This window comes from Cibotium barometz, chromosome 7 (assembly GCF_041138505.1).
Source record: "Cibotium barometz isolate CiBa-2024 chromosome 7, ASM4113850v1, whole genome shotgun sequence".
Taxonomy (NCBI): Eukaryota; Viridiplantae; Streptophyta; class Polypodiopsida; order Cyatheales; family Cibotiaceae; genus Cibotium; species Cibotium barometz.
Genome location: NC_141052.1, coordinates 14,540,010 through 14,558,275, shown reverse-complemented (window position 1 = coordinate 14,558,275; position 18,266 = coordinate 14,540,010). Strand labels below are relative to the sequence as shown.

The window sequence follows — 18,266 nt, the reverse complement described above, 5'->3', positions numbered from 1 at the left end:
CATCCACCTCCTTGACCTCCATAATGCAGATATCCATATAACTCATCTATAACATTTGATCCACATTTTGGTTTTTTCTTTCTCTCTCTTTTGTGTTTCCCATTTAAATGAGTTTTTGAGATAACGAACCGTACAATAACATGAAAGAACTCTCACACCTAACTAGGAGAACACACCCTTCCCCCCAAATCATAAATGCCAAATACACAAATGAGTAAACTCTTGCCACTCGAACACAAACATACCCTATTGAGTGACAAAGTGTGAAGCAAGAGCTAGGGACATAAGCCCACATAGGATAGTCCATAAGAATTCCTTTATATCTTGAGTCATAAATCAAAGAGGTATACAATTGCTCCTGTGGTGATATGATAAATGGCTCTATCCTTAGTCAACACATTAGAAGTGTAACCCTATGCGACCATTTTGACATTGTGCTAGTAATTAACAAAACATATCAGTGTGAGGAGTCATCCAAAAAAGAACACTCTCCATGTAAGATGATTGGTAGTGAATCCAATGAGACAGGTACAACACTGCATGGTCCATGTAGCAAATTAGATAAAAGGGGGGATTGTGGTATCTCTTGCAAAACAGCTAGAAGGATTATGCAACAAATTTGATAAAAGGAGCTGAGCTGTTGTGGCACGTAGAAGGATTATTCTCAAGCGACTTCAACCCATAACGCGGAGGTTTAAATGATAATATCTAGTCTTCTTCTCTTTGGCATTCTAACGTTAAAGAGCATCACCAGAAAATTACACTATTCTAACCTTAAGCATATGTAAGATCTAATATTTTACCCATAATTTTTGGAAATAATAATCTCAACATATGATAATAAATATGGCACCAAAATGTTTTTTGCATTTCCATTAAATATATTTATTAGATGTTGAGATTATAATCTCATCATATAAAATAAGGCACCAAAATACTTACTTTGATTAATTAATTTCCAAATTAAAAAAAAATGAGCTTTTAGCGACGAAATCGTATATTCTCGCATGAAATGGAAATGAGCTCGACATAAAGGTGCAGCAGTGAAGCTTGTTTTCTGATCGTTGCGTGGCCAAGATGATAACCAGAGTGAGATCTCAAGCTTAAACCTTGTAATTCGTGTGTGATTAGTCTGTTATCTTTCTAGATCGAACTCGCAGCTAGTAATCGTGTTAATTGAATTATTATTTTTTTGTTTTTGGGGGTTTTTTCTGCAGCAAAGGAGCTCGCTTGCAGGACCAACCCCTAGCGCCGAGCCCCCTTTTCTGATCGTGTCTGTCTCCGACCCTGTGAAGCTCGGCAATGGCGTGCAGGCCTACATCTCATACCGTGTCAGCACCAAGGTATTTAGGGCTTCATCAGAAAAGGGGAAAAATTAGGGTTTCATCACCAAGGTAGGCTCTGTGCGGCTGATATAGACGCGCATGGCACCAACAGAGTCCCACAACTTTTGTATGATCATGAGACTACCGCTGCTGTGCAGCCAGGATACCCTTGCTTATCTCATGGTAAATCTTGGACAAGAAAAAACTCCCACATAGGTTTAGGAGTCCGCCACTTCAATATGCTCCTCTATGTGGGCAAAATGCCCTCTTGACAAGTATGGAAGACAAAGTCCTTAGTTCTCCCAAGTTCACATTAGCTTCTGAAGGTCCTTTCGTATGGAGGAGATGCTGGCCAGTAAGAGATTTGAGGGCGAGTGGCCATGTCTCTGCAAGGGTAGACCTTCACCTTGAGCATGGAGTAGCTTGAGCTTTGGCTCTCTATATCCAGCTCTGTGCAAGGGTACTCACAATAGACACGAATGCTGATGCCATTCTGTGACCAACCACAGGGTGTCCTCTCTTTACATGGGCATGCCATGGATGATATGCATACAGATCATGGTTTGGCATTTAGAGGTGACAGGGATACAGTGATGGATGTTGTGGTCCTCAGACATGATGAGACTGCACTAGGAGATGCTACAGTGGATTCTCTTTTTGACGAGCCACCTCTCCTTGATGTTGACATAGATGTGTGTGGGCCCACAAAAGAATCCTTTCATGATCTGTAGGGTTTTTTTTTTTGTTTGGGGGGGTGGAGGGATGAAGGATCCACACTGAAGGATGTATTCAGTTAGGAAACTCCTCTGTTCTTCTATGTGGGTCTATGCAACATCATGCTATACCTTGAGTCATAAAGTTCTTTCAATTGAATCTGTACATCATCATAATTGGACTCCTTTCTCTGCCTTTTTCTTACATGCTATGATATGCTTTGCTAACACTGGTCAGACAAATATGCCTGAGTATCGTGGGCCTGAAAAGATAGTAATACGGCGATATAATGATTTCGTATGGCTCCAAGAACGCCTTGCAGAGAGATACAAAGGCATTTTCATACCCCCGCTTCCAGAAAAAAGTGCTGTTGGTAAGTTTTTTTCTTTATAAGCCTTTGCTTCTATTTTGCCATCTTTTACATGGTAGGTATGCTCCACCTTTGCTATCCTCTCTTTATGTAGAGAAATTCCGGTTCAGTGCTGAGTTCATTGAGTTGCGCCGGAGGGCACTAGACGTATTTTTAAATCGCATTGCAAGTCATCCACATCTACGCCTTAGTGAGGATTTGCGAAGCTTTTTACAAGCAGACGAGGAAGTTTGGGTAATTTTTTCAACTAGAGAATTTTGTTTTCCCATAAATAGTTGGCTTTTTCAAAATAACCAGCACATTTTTACCCCAATAATATTCTTGTATTGCAGGCTGCAGAAAGAGCCAGATCACAAGAAGGGAGCGTGTTTCAGAAGAGACCCGGAGATTTCATGCAAATGTTCAAAGTGAGTGTGTGCATGTGTGCATGCGCGCGCACGCACGCACGCATTGCATGCATATGCACTTTTTGTGCACATTTTCTGTGAACATTGCATTCCTGAACTTTAGAGCAATACCTAGAATAGCTTCTCACCCAAGCGTTGTGGGCCCCATACCGCTAGAACCTATCCTTATGGTGTAAGGCATGAGCATAGCAATTGGCTCATCTCATTAACAACTAACTTTTAAGATATGTTTATTCCTTAAGCTTTAGTCTAACTAGTAATTATATATGTGCACGACACATTTTTATATGTTTACAATAGTTTTGTTACTGTATGCTTCGTTAGTCTTTCTCTCCCTTGGAAATCTTATGTATTTTCTTTCATCTTGCACTTGTACTTCTTATTAAGCACTGATGTGTCAAATCCCCATAGGATCTCCTCGTAGAACGCTCCTGGTATAAGACTCGAAACCTGCAAACAAACCAAACAAACATGACGGGGGTGCAGGCTTGACTCACCTCCCAACCTTGACAGCCGTGGGCAAGCCCACAAGTCTTGGCTGTCCCCACCGAGCCACGAGTTGAGCTAACTAGATGAACGTACCGACCAATCTCTACTTCGTGGCGTCCCATACCGCCACAAAGCTACCCTCGCGGGCCTCGAGATTGCTGCCGGCCTCGGTTGCGTAAAGCAGGTGCACGTCTGCACTAGATCGAGGCTCCAGACCATAGAGCTCTCACAAAGACACGCGAGACTCTATATGACTAATGTGGCCACCCTTTTATAGGCTCTTGGCCGGTCATCGTGCGTCCACACTTGGACGCCCGCCCGTCCATACTTGGGTGCCCGCCCGTTAGTCTATCCCTAATTGAGCTCGCCAATCAGCCTGCCTAGCTCCAAGCTTCCCCGAGTCTGTCATGTGCACAGTGTGTATCTACCGTGTGCTACACGCACACAAGACTAGCTTCGAGGTTTGGGGAAGCTTGGAGCTAGGCAGGCTGATTGGCGAGCTGAGTTAGGGATAGACTAATGGGCGGGCACCCAAGTATGGACGGGCGGGCGCCCAAGTGTGGACGCCCGATGACCTACCAAGAGCCTATAAAAGGGTGGCCAAGGTTAGTCATTAGTCATATAGAGTCTCGCGTGTCTTTGTGAGAGCTCTATGGTCTGGAGCCTGGATCTAGTGCAGACGTGCACCTGCTTTACACAGCCGAGGCCGGCAGAGCAATCTCGAGGCCCGCGAGGGTAGCTTCATGGCGGTATGGGACGTCGCGAGGTGGAGATTGGTTGGTACGTCAACCTAGTTAGCTCAGCTCGTGGCTCGGTGGGGACAGCCAAGACTGTGGGCTTGCCTACAGCTGTCATGGTTGGGAGATGAGTCAGGCCTGCACCCCCTTCTTGTTTGTTTGGTTTGTTTGCAGGTTTCGAGTCTCGTACCAGGAGCGTTCTATGAGGAGATCCCATGGGGATTTGACAGTGGTATCAGAGCAAGTCTCGTAAACGAGCAAGTCGGTAGGTAGAGAAGATGAGGTCGAAGAAAGATATGTGTTCAAGAAGCTTGCTGTTTTGTTTATGCATGTTGCTATTTTTTCTGATAGTATGTGCTTTTTCATCAAAGAACCCGTGATGGAGAAGGTGGTTTAATAGGGTTGATTTGCTTTGCAAGAAGAAGACTGATTGTGTTTGTGTAGTCACATGAACAAGGTGTGAGAGAAAACAGAAAACAAAAAAGCATATTCGTTTTTTGTTTGAATGAGAGAGAGAAAGCGTGAGATGCGGTCGCATGCTGGTCGTGTGCTGTTGGAGGGCGGTCGCGTGCTGGTCGTATGCTGTTGTAGGCGCAAGCGAAGAGACGGCCGGCTAAGCCGGCGCCCAGGCCTACGCAGGCCGGCGCCCAGGCCTACGCAGGTAGGCGTCCAGGCCAGGCTGGCAGCCGACTAGGCCTATGTAAGCGGCCAAGCCTACGTTGACTGGCGGCCAGGCCTGCGGAGGCAGCCAAGCCTAGGCGAAGGTTGGTGCACATAGCCAAGGACACCCGGGCGTAGGCGGCGCCGGCAGCACGGTAGGCAACGGCAGCAAGTTCGGCGACGCGACAGCAACGCAAGCGCCGGCAGCGCGAAATCTAGGAGGGAAAAAAAACAGTAAAAGCATTCGCCGATTTGGGATTGCTTTCGTTTTTTTTAGATTAAACTTTTTTTTAAAAGAGTTTAAAGGCCCCTTTAAGGTTTAAAGGTGTTTTTTTAAAAAGAAACCAGAATATATATATATATATATATATATATATATATATATATGGAATATATATATATATATATATATATGGAATATATATATATATATATATATATATATATATATATGGAATATATATATATATTTCATATATATATATATATATATATATATATGGAATATATATATATATATATATATATATATATATATATGGAATATATATATATATATATATATTCCATATATATATATATTCCATATATATATATATATATGGAATATATATATATATGGAATATATATATATATGGAATATATATATATATATATATATATATATATATATGGAATATATATATATATATATATATATATATATATATATATGGAATATATATATATATTCCATATATATATATATATATATATATATATATATATATATATTCCATATATATATATATATATATATATATATATATATATATATATATTCCATATATATATATATATATATGGAATATATATATATATATATATATATATATATATTCCATATATATATATGAATATATATATATATGGAATATATATATATATATATATATATATATATATATATATATATTCCATATATATATATATTCCATATATATATATATATATATATTCCATATATATATATGGAATATATATATATATATATATATATATATATATATATATTCCATATATTCCATATATATATATATATATATATATATTCCATATATTCCATATATATATGGAATATAGGAATATATGGAATATATATATATATATTCCATATATATATGGAATATATACATATATATATATATATATATATATATATATATGGAATATATATATATATATATATATATATATGGAATATATATATATATATATATATATATATATATATATATTCCATATATATATATTAAAAAAACACAAAAGCAAAAGCTCAAGTTGCTTTTGGGGAAGGTTATATAAACCCCTTAAGTGGGCTTCTTGCCACACATCTCTCAAGTTTTCAAGCTCTCACGCTCTCAAGTTCTCTCGCACTTTTTTGTGCAAAGATCGAAATTTCTCTCTGCTTGCCCTCTTCAAGATGTCGACCCAAGAATCGGAGTTGGAGCCCCTTGTCGAACACGAGGCTTGCCGGCTATGGAAGATACTGATTCCGATCTTTTTGACGATTGTGTGTCAAAATCAGATTTCCAAGAGTTCAAAGTTGCTCTCGAAGCTTCTTCTTTGGAACGTTAGGCACAAATCGCCGCCCAGATGCAAGCTTTGCAGAACTACATCTCTCTCTTGACCAGTACCCTCTCTACTCTTTCGGGTATGGATACCTTGGCCTCTGCTTTAGGTCCCAAAATTACTCCGGAACCGTTCGGGGGCGAGCAAAAGCAGCGTACCAAGGTGGCTACATAAGTGGCAGGTCCATTTTCAGTTTTATCCATATGATGATGGAAAGAAGATCCAGTTAGCAGCAAGTTTCCTCTCAGGCAAAGCTTTGCTTTGGTGGAAGGAACTCAACCCTAAGCCAACAACTTGGACACAATTCGAAGACGTCTTCAAGAAGGAATTCCTTAAGAAAGAGGATGATTATGATGTTATTGCTCGGTTTACAGCTTTGACCATGACCTCGCAGCACCTCACTTATGAGGTCTACCTCCAGAAGTTTAGGGACTTGCAAATGAAAGCTACAAAGATGGATCCCACTACTCTTTTGGGGTTCTTTGTAGCTGGTTTACCAGACTCATACCGTTTACAGGTTAAAAATAACAAATGCAAAACCTTGGACGAAGCCATTCATTCAGCTTATATCTATGATGATACAATGATCTCTTCCAAGTCTAAACCCGTTTTCCCCGAGCAGGGGAACAAGCACAAAAGAAAGTTCTCCGCACCTATGGCTAACACGACTGAAGGAAAGTCTTCGTAGGATCAATCTTCGAAGAATTCAAGTTCGATACCAGCGAAGAAGAAACGACACCTTAAGGCTTTAAAGCTCAAGAAGGAGGGACGTTGTTTCATCTGCAAAGCAAAAGGACACATGCGTAACGAGTGCCCGAAGCAAAAGGGTGCAAAGACCAACGCAGGACCCAAGCCAAAGGCAGCTAATCAGCTGTCTTTGAGAGGTATGTCAGTTACTGTACTTTCTCGCCCTAGTACATGTTTTGATTGTCTGTTCAACTCTAAAGTATTTGGCTTGCATGATCTTCTTCGAGTTTATGGAGAAGTGAATGGCCATAGAATTCACATTCTTCTAGACCCTGGTAGCTCACACAACTTTGTTAACTACAAACTTGTGCAGAAATTGAGTCTTGATACGACACCCAACGATCATACCTATGAGGTACGCTTACCTGCGGGAAGACAAGTATGGGATCGAAAGGTGGAGATGCTACCAATTTAGATTCAGGACTCCAAAGATACTCTGGAATGCTATATTATGCACCTAGAAAATGTAGACTTGTTATTAGGGATTGAGTGGTTTAAGACTCTTCAAGTCCAGATAGATTGGTCTAGTCATATTTTTTCTTTTCAGCATAAGGATACCCAGTATAGTATTTTAGGTGATTGCATACATCTCTCTCAGGGACCTCTTGTAAATACAGTTGATTTTGGAAATATAATGGATTCTTCTTTGTATACCGCTTTCCATTGTGTATTGATTCCACTTTTTTCATTTCTCATACCTTCCATGGATGTCAATGAATTAAGTGTGTTTGAAAGCAAAGAATTTCAGAAGATACTTGATTCGTTTCAAGATGTATTTCCTAAGGAACTGCCATCGGGTTTACCACGTGAAAGGACAGTAGATCATCGTATTGATTTGATCCCTGGTGCCCATCCTGTCAGTATTCCACCTTACAGGATGAGCCAAGCTGAGGAAGATGAGTTGGCTAAACAACTTGAAGATTATTTAAGGATGGGCCAGATCCGTCCAAGTAAATCACCTTGGGGTGTATCTGTGTCGCTTAGGAGAAAGAAGGACAACACCTGGAGAATATGTATAGATTACAAGAGATTGAACAAGCTGACAATTAAGAACCGTTATCCTCTCCCTAGATCAGATGACATGATTGACCGGTTAGCAAGAGCGAAATATTTCATGAAGATAGATTTACGTACTGGCTATCTCACCAGATACGTATTCATGAAAGGCATGTCGAAAGAACCGCCTTTCGAACTAGGTATGGCCATTACGAGTTTCTCGTATTACCTTTTCGGTTAACCAATGCTCCAGTTACTTTCCAGCAAATGATGAACGATCTTTTTCGTGAATATTTGGGAAAATTTGTGATGGTGTTCTTGGGTGATATTTTGATATATAGTCGTACTCTTGAGGATCATGTTAGACACCTCACGATTGTCTTATCTATTTTAAGACAGAATTGATTATATGCTAAATTAAGTAAATGTGAGTTCTTTATGACATAAATCATTTACTTGGGACACAAGATCACTAGAGATGGATTGAGCATTGACTATGACGGAGTTTAGAAGGTTGTGGACTGGCCTATACCACGAACAGTGAAACAACTTCGTTCTTTTCTCGGTTTTGTTGTTTTTCTTCAGAAATTTGTGCGGGAGTACTCTCAGCTCACACTACCGATGACCGACTTATTTAAAGGTCGTGGACGTAAGTCAAATCAGCCTATCACTTGGAATAACGATTTGGATATGGCCTTCAGACTTTTGAAAGATAAAGTCAAGGAAGCACCTATCTTAGCATTATCCGATCCTAGTCGGTCTTATGTTCTTGAAACTGATGCCAGTGACTATGCCATCGGGGCTGCTCTATTTCAAGATGGTAGACCGGTTGCTTTTGAAAGTAAAAAGCTAGATGACACTCAATCTCGTTGGCCAACCCTTGAGAAGGAGCTTTATTCTGTGATTCATGCTCTCAAGGTTTAGAGACATTATTTATATGGCTCCAAGTTTGTGGTATTGACTGATCATCAGTCAATCAAGTATGTGTGTGATGCGAATGATTTGAGAGGAAGAAAAGCTCGTTGGACTGAGTTAATGCAAGATTTTGATTTTGAGATCCGTTTATCGGAAAGGGTCCATGAATAGTGTTGCAGATGCGCTTAGTCGAATTAGAGAGGTGAATACTTTGTCGTTCACCGAGATTTCTACTGACTTATTTCAGTCATTGAGAGGGCTTTGTAGGATTGATAGTTATTTTGGTCCATTTTGGCAGAAGATCCAAGACGGGAGCTCATTGATTGACCAAGACTCAATGACTGAGCAGTCTACCATGCAGGCTGCAGGAGGCCAGTGGATGATTCGGAATGGTTTACTATTCCGTAATGACAAAATTTGTGTACCCCAGATCCCGGACATTCGGTCCAAGATTCCTAAGAAGTGTCACGACGCCCCTTCTGCTAGACACCCTGGGGTACACAGAATGCTATTATTAGTGAAACACACTTTTTATTGGCTAAAGATAAAAGGGTATGTAGAAGATTATGTTCTCAAGTGTCAAATTTGTCAGGTAAATAAATCTGAACGCTTTAGACAGGTTGGGTTGTTTCATTCTTTGCAAATCCCAGGTAATAAATGGAAAAGTATTTTCATGGATTTTATTACCGGATTGCCAAGAACACATCAAGGCCACGATTCTATTTGGGTTGTGGTAGATTGCTTGACAAAAATGGCTAGATTTTTACCGACCCGGAAGACTATTACAGCTATGCAATTAGCACGGCAGTTTATCGAGCAATTGTTTAGACTGTACGGGTTACCGCAGGACATAGTTAGTGATAGGGACTCAAGGTTTACGAGTGATTTTTGGAAACTTGTTTTTGAGAAGTTGGAAACAACTTTGAATTTGAGTTTCTCAGATCATCCTCAATCTGATGGCCAGACAGAAAGAGTGAATCAGATTTTGGAGGATATGCTTCGAGCATATGTATCCAAAAGACAGAGTTCGTGGGAGGATTATCTTCCTATGAGAGAATTTGCTTATAACAGTACTAAGCATACGAGTACAGATTTTAGTCCTTTCATGCTTATGTATGGTTTTCAACCTAGATCACCTGTTACAGTAGGATTCTCAGGACTTCAGCATGATGCAGTACGTAATTTTTTGCAAGATATGGAAGAAATATTACAAGTTGCGAAGGAATCTATCAGAAGTGCTCAAGACCGAGACAGATTTTATTCTAATAGACATCGTTTACCTACAGAGTTCTCTGAAGGAATGATGGTGTATTTGCGAGTTCCGAAAGATTCCGAGACTTTACGGACAAGTCGATCTCCGAAATTATCCCCTAGATACTGTGGACTGTTGGGGTAAAGGCGTTATGCCCACCCTTATAGTGTGTACAAGCCCATAAGTTATAGTACATAGTACACTTAGTACTTTTAATGTACTAAGTGCACTATGTGTACTAGTGCAATATACATGTGTGATAGGGGAGTCACACACTCATGCCTCATGAGTTGACTTATCCCCACATCTCTCTCTCTCTCTCCCTTGCTTCTCTGTGTATGTCTCCCATGAATGAACTCTAACCCTAATTGCTGTTTTCTCCCCATCAACTGGTATCAGAGCCATTTTTCCCGCCGACACAAATACTACCTCCTAATGCTGCAAACGATGTAATCTGATCAAGTCGTGCAAGGTCGCTAGCAAGCGAAAACTGAACCATCTCAGATCTTGCAAGGGCCGAAACATTTCTGTACCTGTAGAAGGTTCTAATCTTCAGTATGTAGACAGCACCCGAGATAGTGACCACGAAGGCAGACAATGCGTAGTTGACAGCATAAGATAGCTGGCTACGAAGGGAACCCAGGCGGCAGCTTTTGTCGACTAGGGGTTGATCCTTATTAAGGAGGCGAAGTCGACGGCGAAGGCTATAAGTCGAGCAAACTGAAGCGAACGCAAGGCAGCGTGTGAACGTGTGCGCTAGGCGAAGGAGACAGCGAAGGCATAAACCAAGCGGCAACGTAAACATACAGCAGCAGTCGGCACTTTTGCCTGTAGTGTTTTTTGCGGTGGCGAGGGTCTGGAGGAGGGTCGTGAAAGATGCAAGCTCACCATTTGGGCGTTTCTGCGTGGCGTCCCTGCATTCTGGTGGCCTGTTTCTACTGCCACGCCAACAAAAGTAAGCGCAGGCCCGCTTTCCCTCACAGAGCTGCGATAGGATTTCGGTTGGGCAAGGCCCACCACACTCGCCGCTAATCACTTCTACAGGTGGCTTCAACGCTTGAGCACAGAAAAGGGTCTCATCAGAGAACTGTAGAGATTCGCACGGGCTGCTGCAAAGGAGTCCTTCATCTGCACTAATTCTGCAGCAGCATCAGCAAAACCCCTTTTTTCTGCAAATCAGAGAAAAATCAAAAAATTACAAGGTATTTGCCTCAATTTTTTTTTGGGATTTGCAATTGAGCAAGTACAATCAACAATTGAGCAGGTACAGGTGCCCAATTGCTCAATTTTTGAGCAAAATTGGCAAAATTGGGTGACATTGGTCACAATCAGGATAAATTTGCAGGAAATTGGTCAAATCAGGATCAATTTGCAGGAAATTGGATGTCGAAATTTGGGGCTTTTGATGTAATTGTGCAATTAAGCACTCATACATGCTGTATGATGTAAAAAATCGCACATTTGGGCAAAATTGCAGCAAATTGCAATGCAAATCAAGGGGCTTTTGTGCCGATTTGGTTGAGTTGCAGGCAATCGCATTTGATGCTGTGGATAATGTGTTGATGCCTTACAAGCACTCAATGTGCCTGTAAATCAAGGGGCTTTCATGTATTGGATGTATATGTGGCCAGGGGAAGCATCGTGAACACTCTAAATGCCTTCATGTGCGTCAATGTACCATGCATGATCAGAAATTGATCTCAAATCAAGGGGCTTTTCAAGTTTGTATGCTTGTTGAGCTTGGCAAAGCAGCAGGCAAGACATTTATGCCTTGAATCCTCAGAAATCAGCTTGCAGTCAAGGGGCTTTTGCCCAATTTCTGTTCGGGACTGTTGTATGCAGTGTACAGGACTGTAAAAGTCTGATTTTCACTCATTTGGACAGCCAGGAGAGCATTTATTGCTACTGTACCTGTTGGTACAGATTTGGCACAGCTTTGTGCATGTTTTGGCATGGCTGTACACTGTTTTGAGTGACCAAAAGGTTCAATTTCAGCTGCTGTACTTGCCGGTACAGGTTTGGTACATCATTGGTGAGCACTTAGTACTGCTGTACAGTACTTTGGAAGGGCAAAAGAGCACATTTAAGTTGCTGTCCAAAATCTGCAGCAACCAGATTTTGGTGTTTTCATCACAAAAAGTGGGAGAAAAGTTGCATTCTTGCTTCCGCAGTGGGAGATAAAGCTTGGGAGAACATTTGTGAGCACTTTGTGTGCTCTGGGTGCAGTGTTTGCACATCTTGGGTGCAGTGTTTGCACATTTGCAAAGAGTCAGGCATTGACAGGTTGCATTTTGCTATGGCAACCACAGGTGAGAGCTCTTCATTGCTTCACATCAAGAAGCTTGAAGGCTCGCAGAATTATGACATTTGGCAAACCCAGTGCTACAATGTGTTGCTCCAGAAAAAGCAGCACAAGCCTATCAAAGAAAGGGGTGTGATGCCCGCTTCTCTTACTGCTGAAGAGTGGGAAGATATGGATGAGCTGGCAAGATCTACTATCATGTTGTCTGTGTCAGACTCATTACTTTTCAGCATTCGTGAAGAGAAGACAGCTTGGGGAATGTGGCAGAGATTGCAGGACTTGTATGCCCAACAAAGTGCCTCAAGCAAAGTGTATTGGTTGAAGAAACTCATAGGCCTTCAGATGAAGGAAGGGGCTTCTATGACAGCCCATCTAAATGAGTTTAATGGTATTGTCAGCCAGGTCATTAATCAAAAGTTGGCAATGGACGATGAGTTCAAAGCCACTTTTCTGTTATGCACTTTGCCAGAGAGTTGGGACACATTCAGGACAGCCACTAGCAATTTGCATGCTATGCTGTCATATGCAGATGTTGAGGGTGCTCTTCTTCAAGAAGAGATGAACAGGAAAAACAACTCTGTTGGAAAGTCCAATGCAATGAATGCACGTGGGAGATCCCAGCAAAGGGGGAAAAACCAAGAAAGGGGAAGGAGCAAGTCTCGCTCCAAAAAGGATTTGGAATGCCATTATTGTGGCAAGAAGGGACACATCAAAAAACAATGCTACAAATGGAAAAATGATCAAAAAGAAAAGGGAAAAGGCAAAGACAAAGAGAAGGATGAAGCCAAAGATGTAAAGCCAAAGGGCAAAAGTGGAGTCAAGATCGAAGAAATCAATGTGTCACATGCGGGTGGCAGTGAGGATGAGGTCCTATTTACTTCTTCACTTGATGCCCATTCACTTCTTACAGGTGGTCATGGTATGCACTCATGGATCATTGATTCAGGTGCCTCCTTTCATGTCACAGGTTGCAGAGACTTGTTTGTCAGGTACACTGCTGGCAATGAAGGAGTGGTTTATTTGGGTGATAACCATGCATGCAAAATTCTTGGCAGAGGTGATGTGAGGCTTGTGTTTTCAGATGGCTCACAGCTTATGCTCCATGATGTCAGGCATGTGCCTGAGATCAAGAAGAATCTGCTTTCTACTGGACAGCTTGATGATGCTGATTATGTTACCACATTTGGTCGTGGAAAGTGGAAGATTAGTAAGGGCTCACTGGTTGTTGCCAGAGGCTCTAAGGTGGACACTCTTTATTTCATGCATGCAGGTGTTTGTCACCATGCTAATGTAAATGCAACCGAGCTGCCGGAAATTTCTATGTGGCATAGCCGGTTGGGACACATGAGTGTCAAGGGAATGGAGCAATTGTCTCGTTTGGGTTACTTGCCTTCTCTAAAGTTTTCAAGTTTTCAGTTTTGTGAGCATTGTATATATGGTAGGCAACTACAGTGCCCCCACAAGAAAGCTCTTGGACAGAAAGATGCTCAGTTAGAGCTTGTGCATACAGATGTATGTGAGATGCCTCAGCTTTCTTTGGGAGGGGCAAAATACTGTGTCCTTTATTGATGATGCCACACGTAAGGTGTGGGTTTATCCTCTTCGTTTGAAGAGTGATACATTCTCAGTGTTTGAGAAGTTTGTTGCTCTTGTTGAGAATCAAACTGGCAAAACACTGAAGGCTTTGCGTTCCGACAATGGTGGAGAGTATATGTCCAAACAGTTTCAGGACTTTTGTGATGCTAAAGGCATCAAGAGGGAGCTCTCTACTCCTTATGATCCTCCACAAAACGGGACAGCAGAGAGGATGAACAGGACCATTCAGGAGAAGGTCCGTTCTATGTTGTCACATGCTGCATTACCTCATGGTTTTTGGGCTGAAGCTGTTATGACAGCCGTTCACCTTATAAATAGGTCACCTAACACGAGGCTTGGTGGGAAAGTGCCAGAAGAGGTATGGACAGGGAAGCCTCCGTCATACAAGCACTTGAGAGTGTTTGGTTGCGTTGCGTACGTGCACATACGCAGGGAAATGCGCACCAAACTTGATCCTAAGTCTCACAAATGCATATTCCTAGGATATGGTGACAAAGGTGAAATGGGGTATAGACTTTGGGATCCCATAAATAGAAAGATTATACGCAGCAATGATGTCATTTTTGATGAAACATGCATGTATAAGGAGCCTGCAAGGCAACAGGAGCCTGGCAGAGTCATCTTTGATGATGATGGACATCATGGACAACAACAAAGGGCTGTAAATCAGCCATTACAGCAAGAAAACCAGCCCTTAAATGGTGCTGAAAATGGTCCAAAAGGACAGCCAGAGATGGCGGAAGATATCCCTATGGATATACCACAGTTAGAGGAGATACCGGGCATGATTTTTCAGCCTTATGGCATGGAACAGGAGCCACCAATGGGTGATATGCAGGCTGGACAGCAACCTACAAATGATGGTCATTGGGTACGGAGGTCCACAAGACCCTCCAGAGCCCCTGACAGGTTTGTTCCAGGGGTTGACTATTTGATGCTTACTGACTGTGGGGAGCCCTCATGTTATAAAGAGGCTTTACAGAGGGCAGACAAAGCTCTATCGGAGCGTGCCATGAAGTCAGAGATGGATTCTCTGCATAAAAATGGAACTTGGAAGTTGGTGCATTTGCCTGCAGGCAAGAAGGTTTTGCCATGCAAATGGGTTTACAGGCTCAAAGTTGCACCTGATGCAAAGCCAAGATACAAAGCCAGGTTAGTGGCTAAGGGCTTCAAGCAGGAATATGGTGTGGACTTTGATGAGATCTTCTCTCCAGTGGTCAAAATGACCACACTTAGAGCTGTGTTGGCTTTGGTTGCGCATGATGATCTGGACTTGATTCAGATGGATGTGAAGACTGCTTTTCTTCACGGTGATCTCCATGAGGAGATATATATGCAGCAACCAGAGGGTTATGCAGTAAGTGGAAAGGAGAAGCTTGTATGCAAGCTGAAAAAGAGTCTTTATGGGCTCAAACAGGCACCAAGAGAATGGTATCATAAATTTGATACATTCATGAAATCTCAGAAATTCAGGAGAAGTGACATAGATCACTGCTTGTACACCAAGAAAGCTTTGGACGGCAGTCTCTTGATTCTCATTTTGTATGTTGATGATATGTTGATTGCCGGGAAATCTCGTAAAGAGATGGATGCATTGAAAAAGAGGCTGCATGAAACCTTTGATATGAAGGATTTGGGTGATGCAAATCACATTTTGGGTATGCGGATACTTCGGGACAGAAATCAGCATGTGTTGTATTTGTCTCAGAAGGAATACATTGGCAAAGTCTTGCAGAGGTTCAATATGGACGGGGGGAAGAAAGCTAGTACTCCTTTGCCTCCATATGTGAAACTCAGTGCTATGGACAGCCCACAGTCAGATAGAGACAGGGCTGATATGGCCAAGATTCCGTATGCTTCAGCTTGTGGTAGTCTCATGTATGCCATGGTTGCTACTAGGCCGGACATTGCATTTGCAGTGGGAGTGGTTTCTAGATACATGGCCAACCCTGGCAAGAAGCATTGGGAAGCAGTGAAAGGTGTCATGAGATACCTGAAGGGCACACAGGATTTGTGCATTTGCTTTGGCAAACATGATGCATTAGTGCATGGTTACACGGATTCGGATTATGCCGGTCATCCAGATAACCGGAAGTCTACTACCGGTTATGTATTTACATTCACAGGAGGTGCTGTGTCATGGATATCCAGGATGCAGAAGTGCACTGCCTTATCTACTACAGAGGCCGAGTATATTGCAGCCACAGAGGCTTGCAAGGAGGCATTATGGCTATCTCGGTTAGTGGTTGATTTGGGCTATACAGGGGATATTCCATTGTTGCATTGTGACAGTTAGAGTGCCATCCAGTTGGCAAAGAACCCTGTCTTTCATGCAAAGACGAAGCATGTGGATGTGAAGTATCACTTCATCAGAGAGGTGATAGAGAACAAGCAAATTCAGCTTGTTAAGATTCACACGGATAACAACCCGGCTGATCTGTTGACAAAGAGTTTGCCTCCGGAGCGGTTTGCTCATTGCAGACACTTGATGGGCATTGGATGAGGCCAGTTTCAGCCTTGATATGGCCTTGTATATTATCATGTACATGCTGATTTTTTCTTTTCCTTTACTTAAGGGCACTTTGCCTTTAAGTGGGAGGTTGTTGGGGTAAAGGCGTTATGCCCACCCTTATAGTGTGTACAAGCCCATAAGTTATAGTACATAGTACACTTAGTACTTTTAATGTACTAAGTGCACTATGTGTACTAGTGCAATATACATGTGTGATAGGGGAGTCACACACTCATGCCTCATGAGTTGACTTATCCCCACATCTCTCTCTCTCTCTCCCTTGCTTCTCTGTGTATGTCTCCCATGAATGAACTCTAACCCTAATTGCTGTTTTCTCCCCATCATGGACCATTTCGTATTACACGAAGGATTGGTTCGGTTACATATGAATTGGATTTACCTTCTCATGTGAAAGTTCATCGTGTATTTCATGTCCTTAGACTTAAGGAAGTACTGGGTGGAACAGATCAGTTAGTTACTCCTCAAGAAATCATAGATGTCGAGGACATGACATTTGTTCCGCATGAACCTGAAAAGATTCTTGGATTTCGTGAAAGAAGATTGCGTAATACGCTTATCACGGAATACAAGATCAAGTGGAAGGATCGTTTTGAGGAGGACGCTACATGGGAGACATTGACTACTCTTCAGAGAGATTACCCTAGCTTTTTAGTGAGCTCAAGAGTGAGCTCTTAGAGGAAGGAGAGTATGTCAGGTGCACAGTGTGTATCTACCGTGTGCTACACGCACACAACACTAGCTTCGAGGTTTGGGGAAGCTTGGAGCTAGGCAGGTTGATTGGCGAGCTGAGTTAGGGATAGACTAACGGGCGGGCACCCAAGTATGGACGGGCGGGCGTCCAAGTGTGGACGCCCGATGATCGGCCAAGAGCCTATAAAAGGGTGGCCAAGGTTAGTCATTAGTCATATAGAGTCACGCATGTTTTGTGAGAGCTTTATGGTTTGAAGCCTGGATCTAGTGCAGACGTGCATCTGCTTTACGCAGCCGAGGCCGGCAACAATCTCGAGGTCCCCGAGGGTAGCTTCATGGCGGTATGGGACGTCGCGAGGTGGAGATTGGTTGGTACGTCAACCTAGTTAGCTCAGCTTATGGCTCGGTGGGGACAACCAAGACTGTGGGCTTGCCCACGGTTGTCATGGTTGGGAGGTGAGTCAGCCCTGCATCCCCTTCTTGTTTGTTTGGTTTGTTTGCAGGTTTCGAGTCTCGTACGAGGAGCGTACTACGAGGAGATTTGGTGGGGATTCGACACTCCCCTTCCTCTAAGAGCTCACTCCTAAGCTCACTAAAAAGCTAGGGTAATCTCTCTGAAGAGTAGTCAATGTCTCCCATGTAGAGTCCTCCTCAACACGATCCTTCACTTGATCTTGTATTCCGTGATAAGCGTATTACACAATCTTCTTTCACGAAATCCAAGAATCTTTTCAGGTTCGTGTGGAACAAATGTCATGTCCTCGACATCTATCATTTCTTGAGGAGTAACTAATTGGTTTATTCCACCCAGTACTTCCTTAGGTCTACTGACATGAAATACAAGATAAACTTTCACATGAGAAGGCAAATCCAATTCATATGCGACTGAACCAATCCGTCGTGTAATACGAAATGGTCCAC

General features: G+C 42.3%; 1 protein-coding gene across 4 annotated transcripts in view; it reads left to right on the top strand.

The window, feature by feature from the left end:
- The first annotated feature begins 962 nt into the window (after positions 1 to 962).
- LOC147636717 (sorting nexin 1-like) overlaps positions 963 to 18,266 on the top strand; it is a 43,749-nt gene continuing 26,445 nt past the window's right edge. For all 4 annotated transcript variants that reach the window (XR_015266197.1, XR_015266198.1, XM_086800200.1 and 1 more), the window contains exons 1-5: positions 963 to 1,089; positions 1,218 to 1,343; positions 2,277 to 2,412; positions 2,504 to 2,643; positions 2,742 to 2,816. Coding sequence is in view for 2 of the 4 variants with exons in the window: in XM_086800200.1 (XP_086656326.1) it covers positions 1,078 to 1,089; positions 1,218 to 1,343; positions 2,277 to 2,412; positions 2,504 to 2,643; positions 2,742 to 2,816 (489 nt within the window). In the remaining 2 variants the exon portion in view is untranslated. The remainder of the gene's footprint in view (positions 1,090 to 1,217; positions 1,344 to 2,276; positions 2,413 to 2,503; positions 2,644 to 2,741; positions 2,817 to 18,266) is intronic.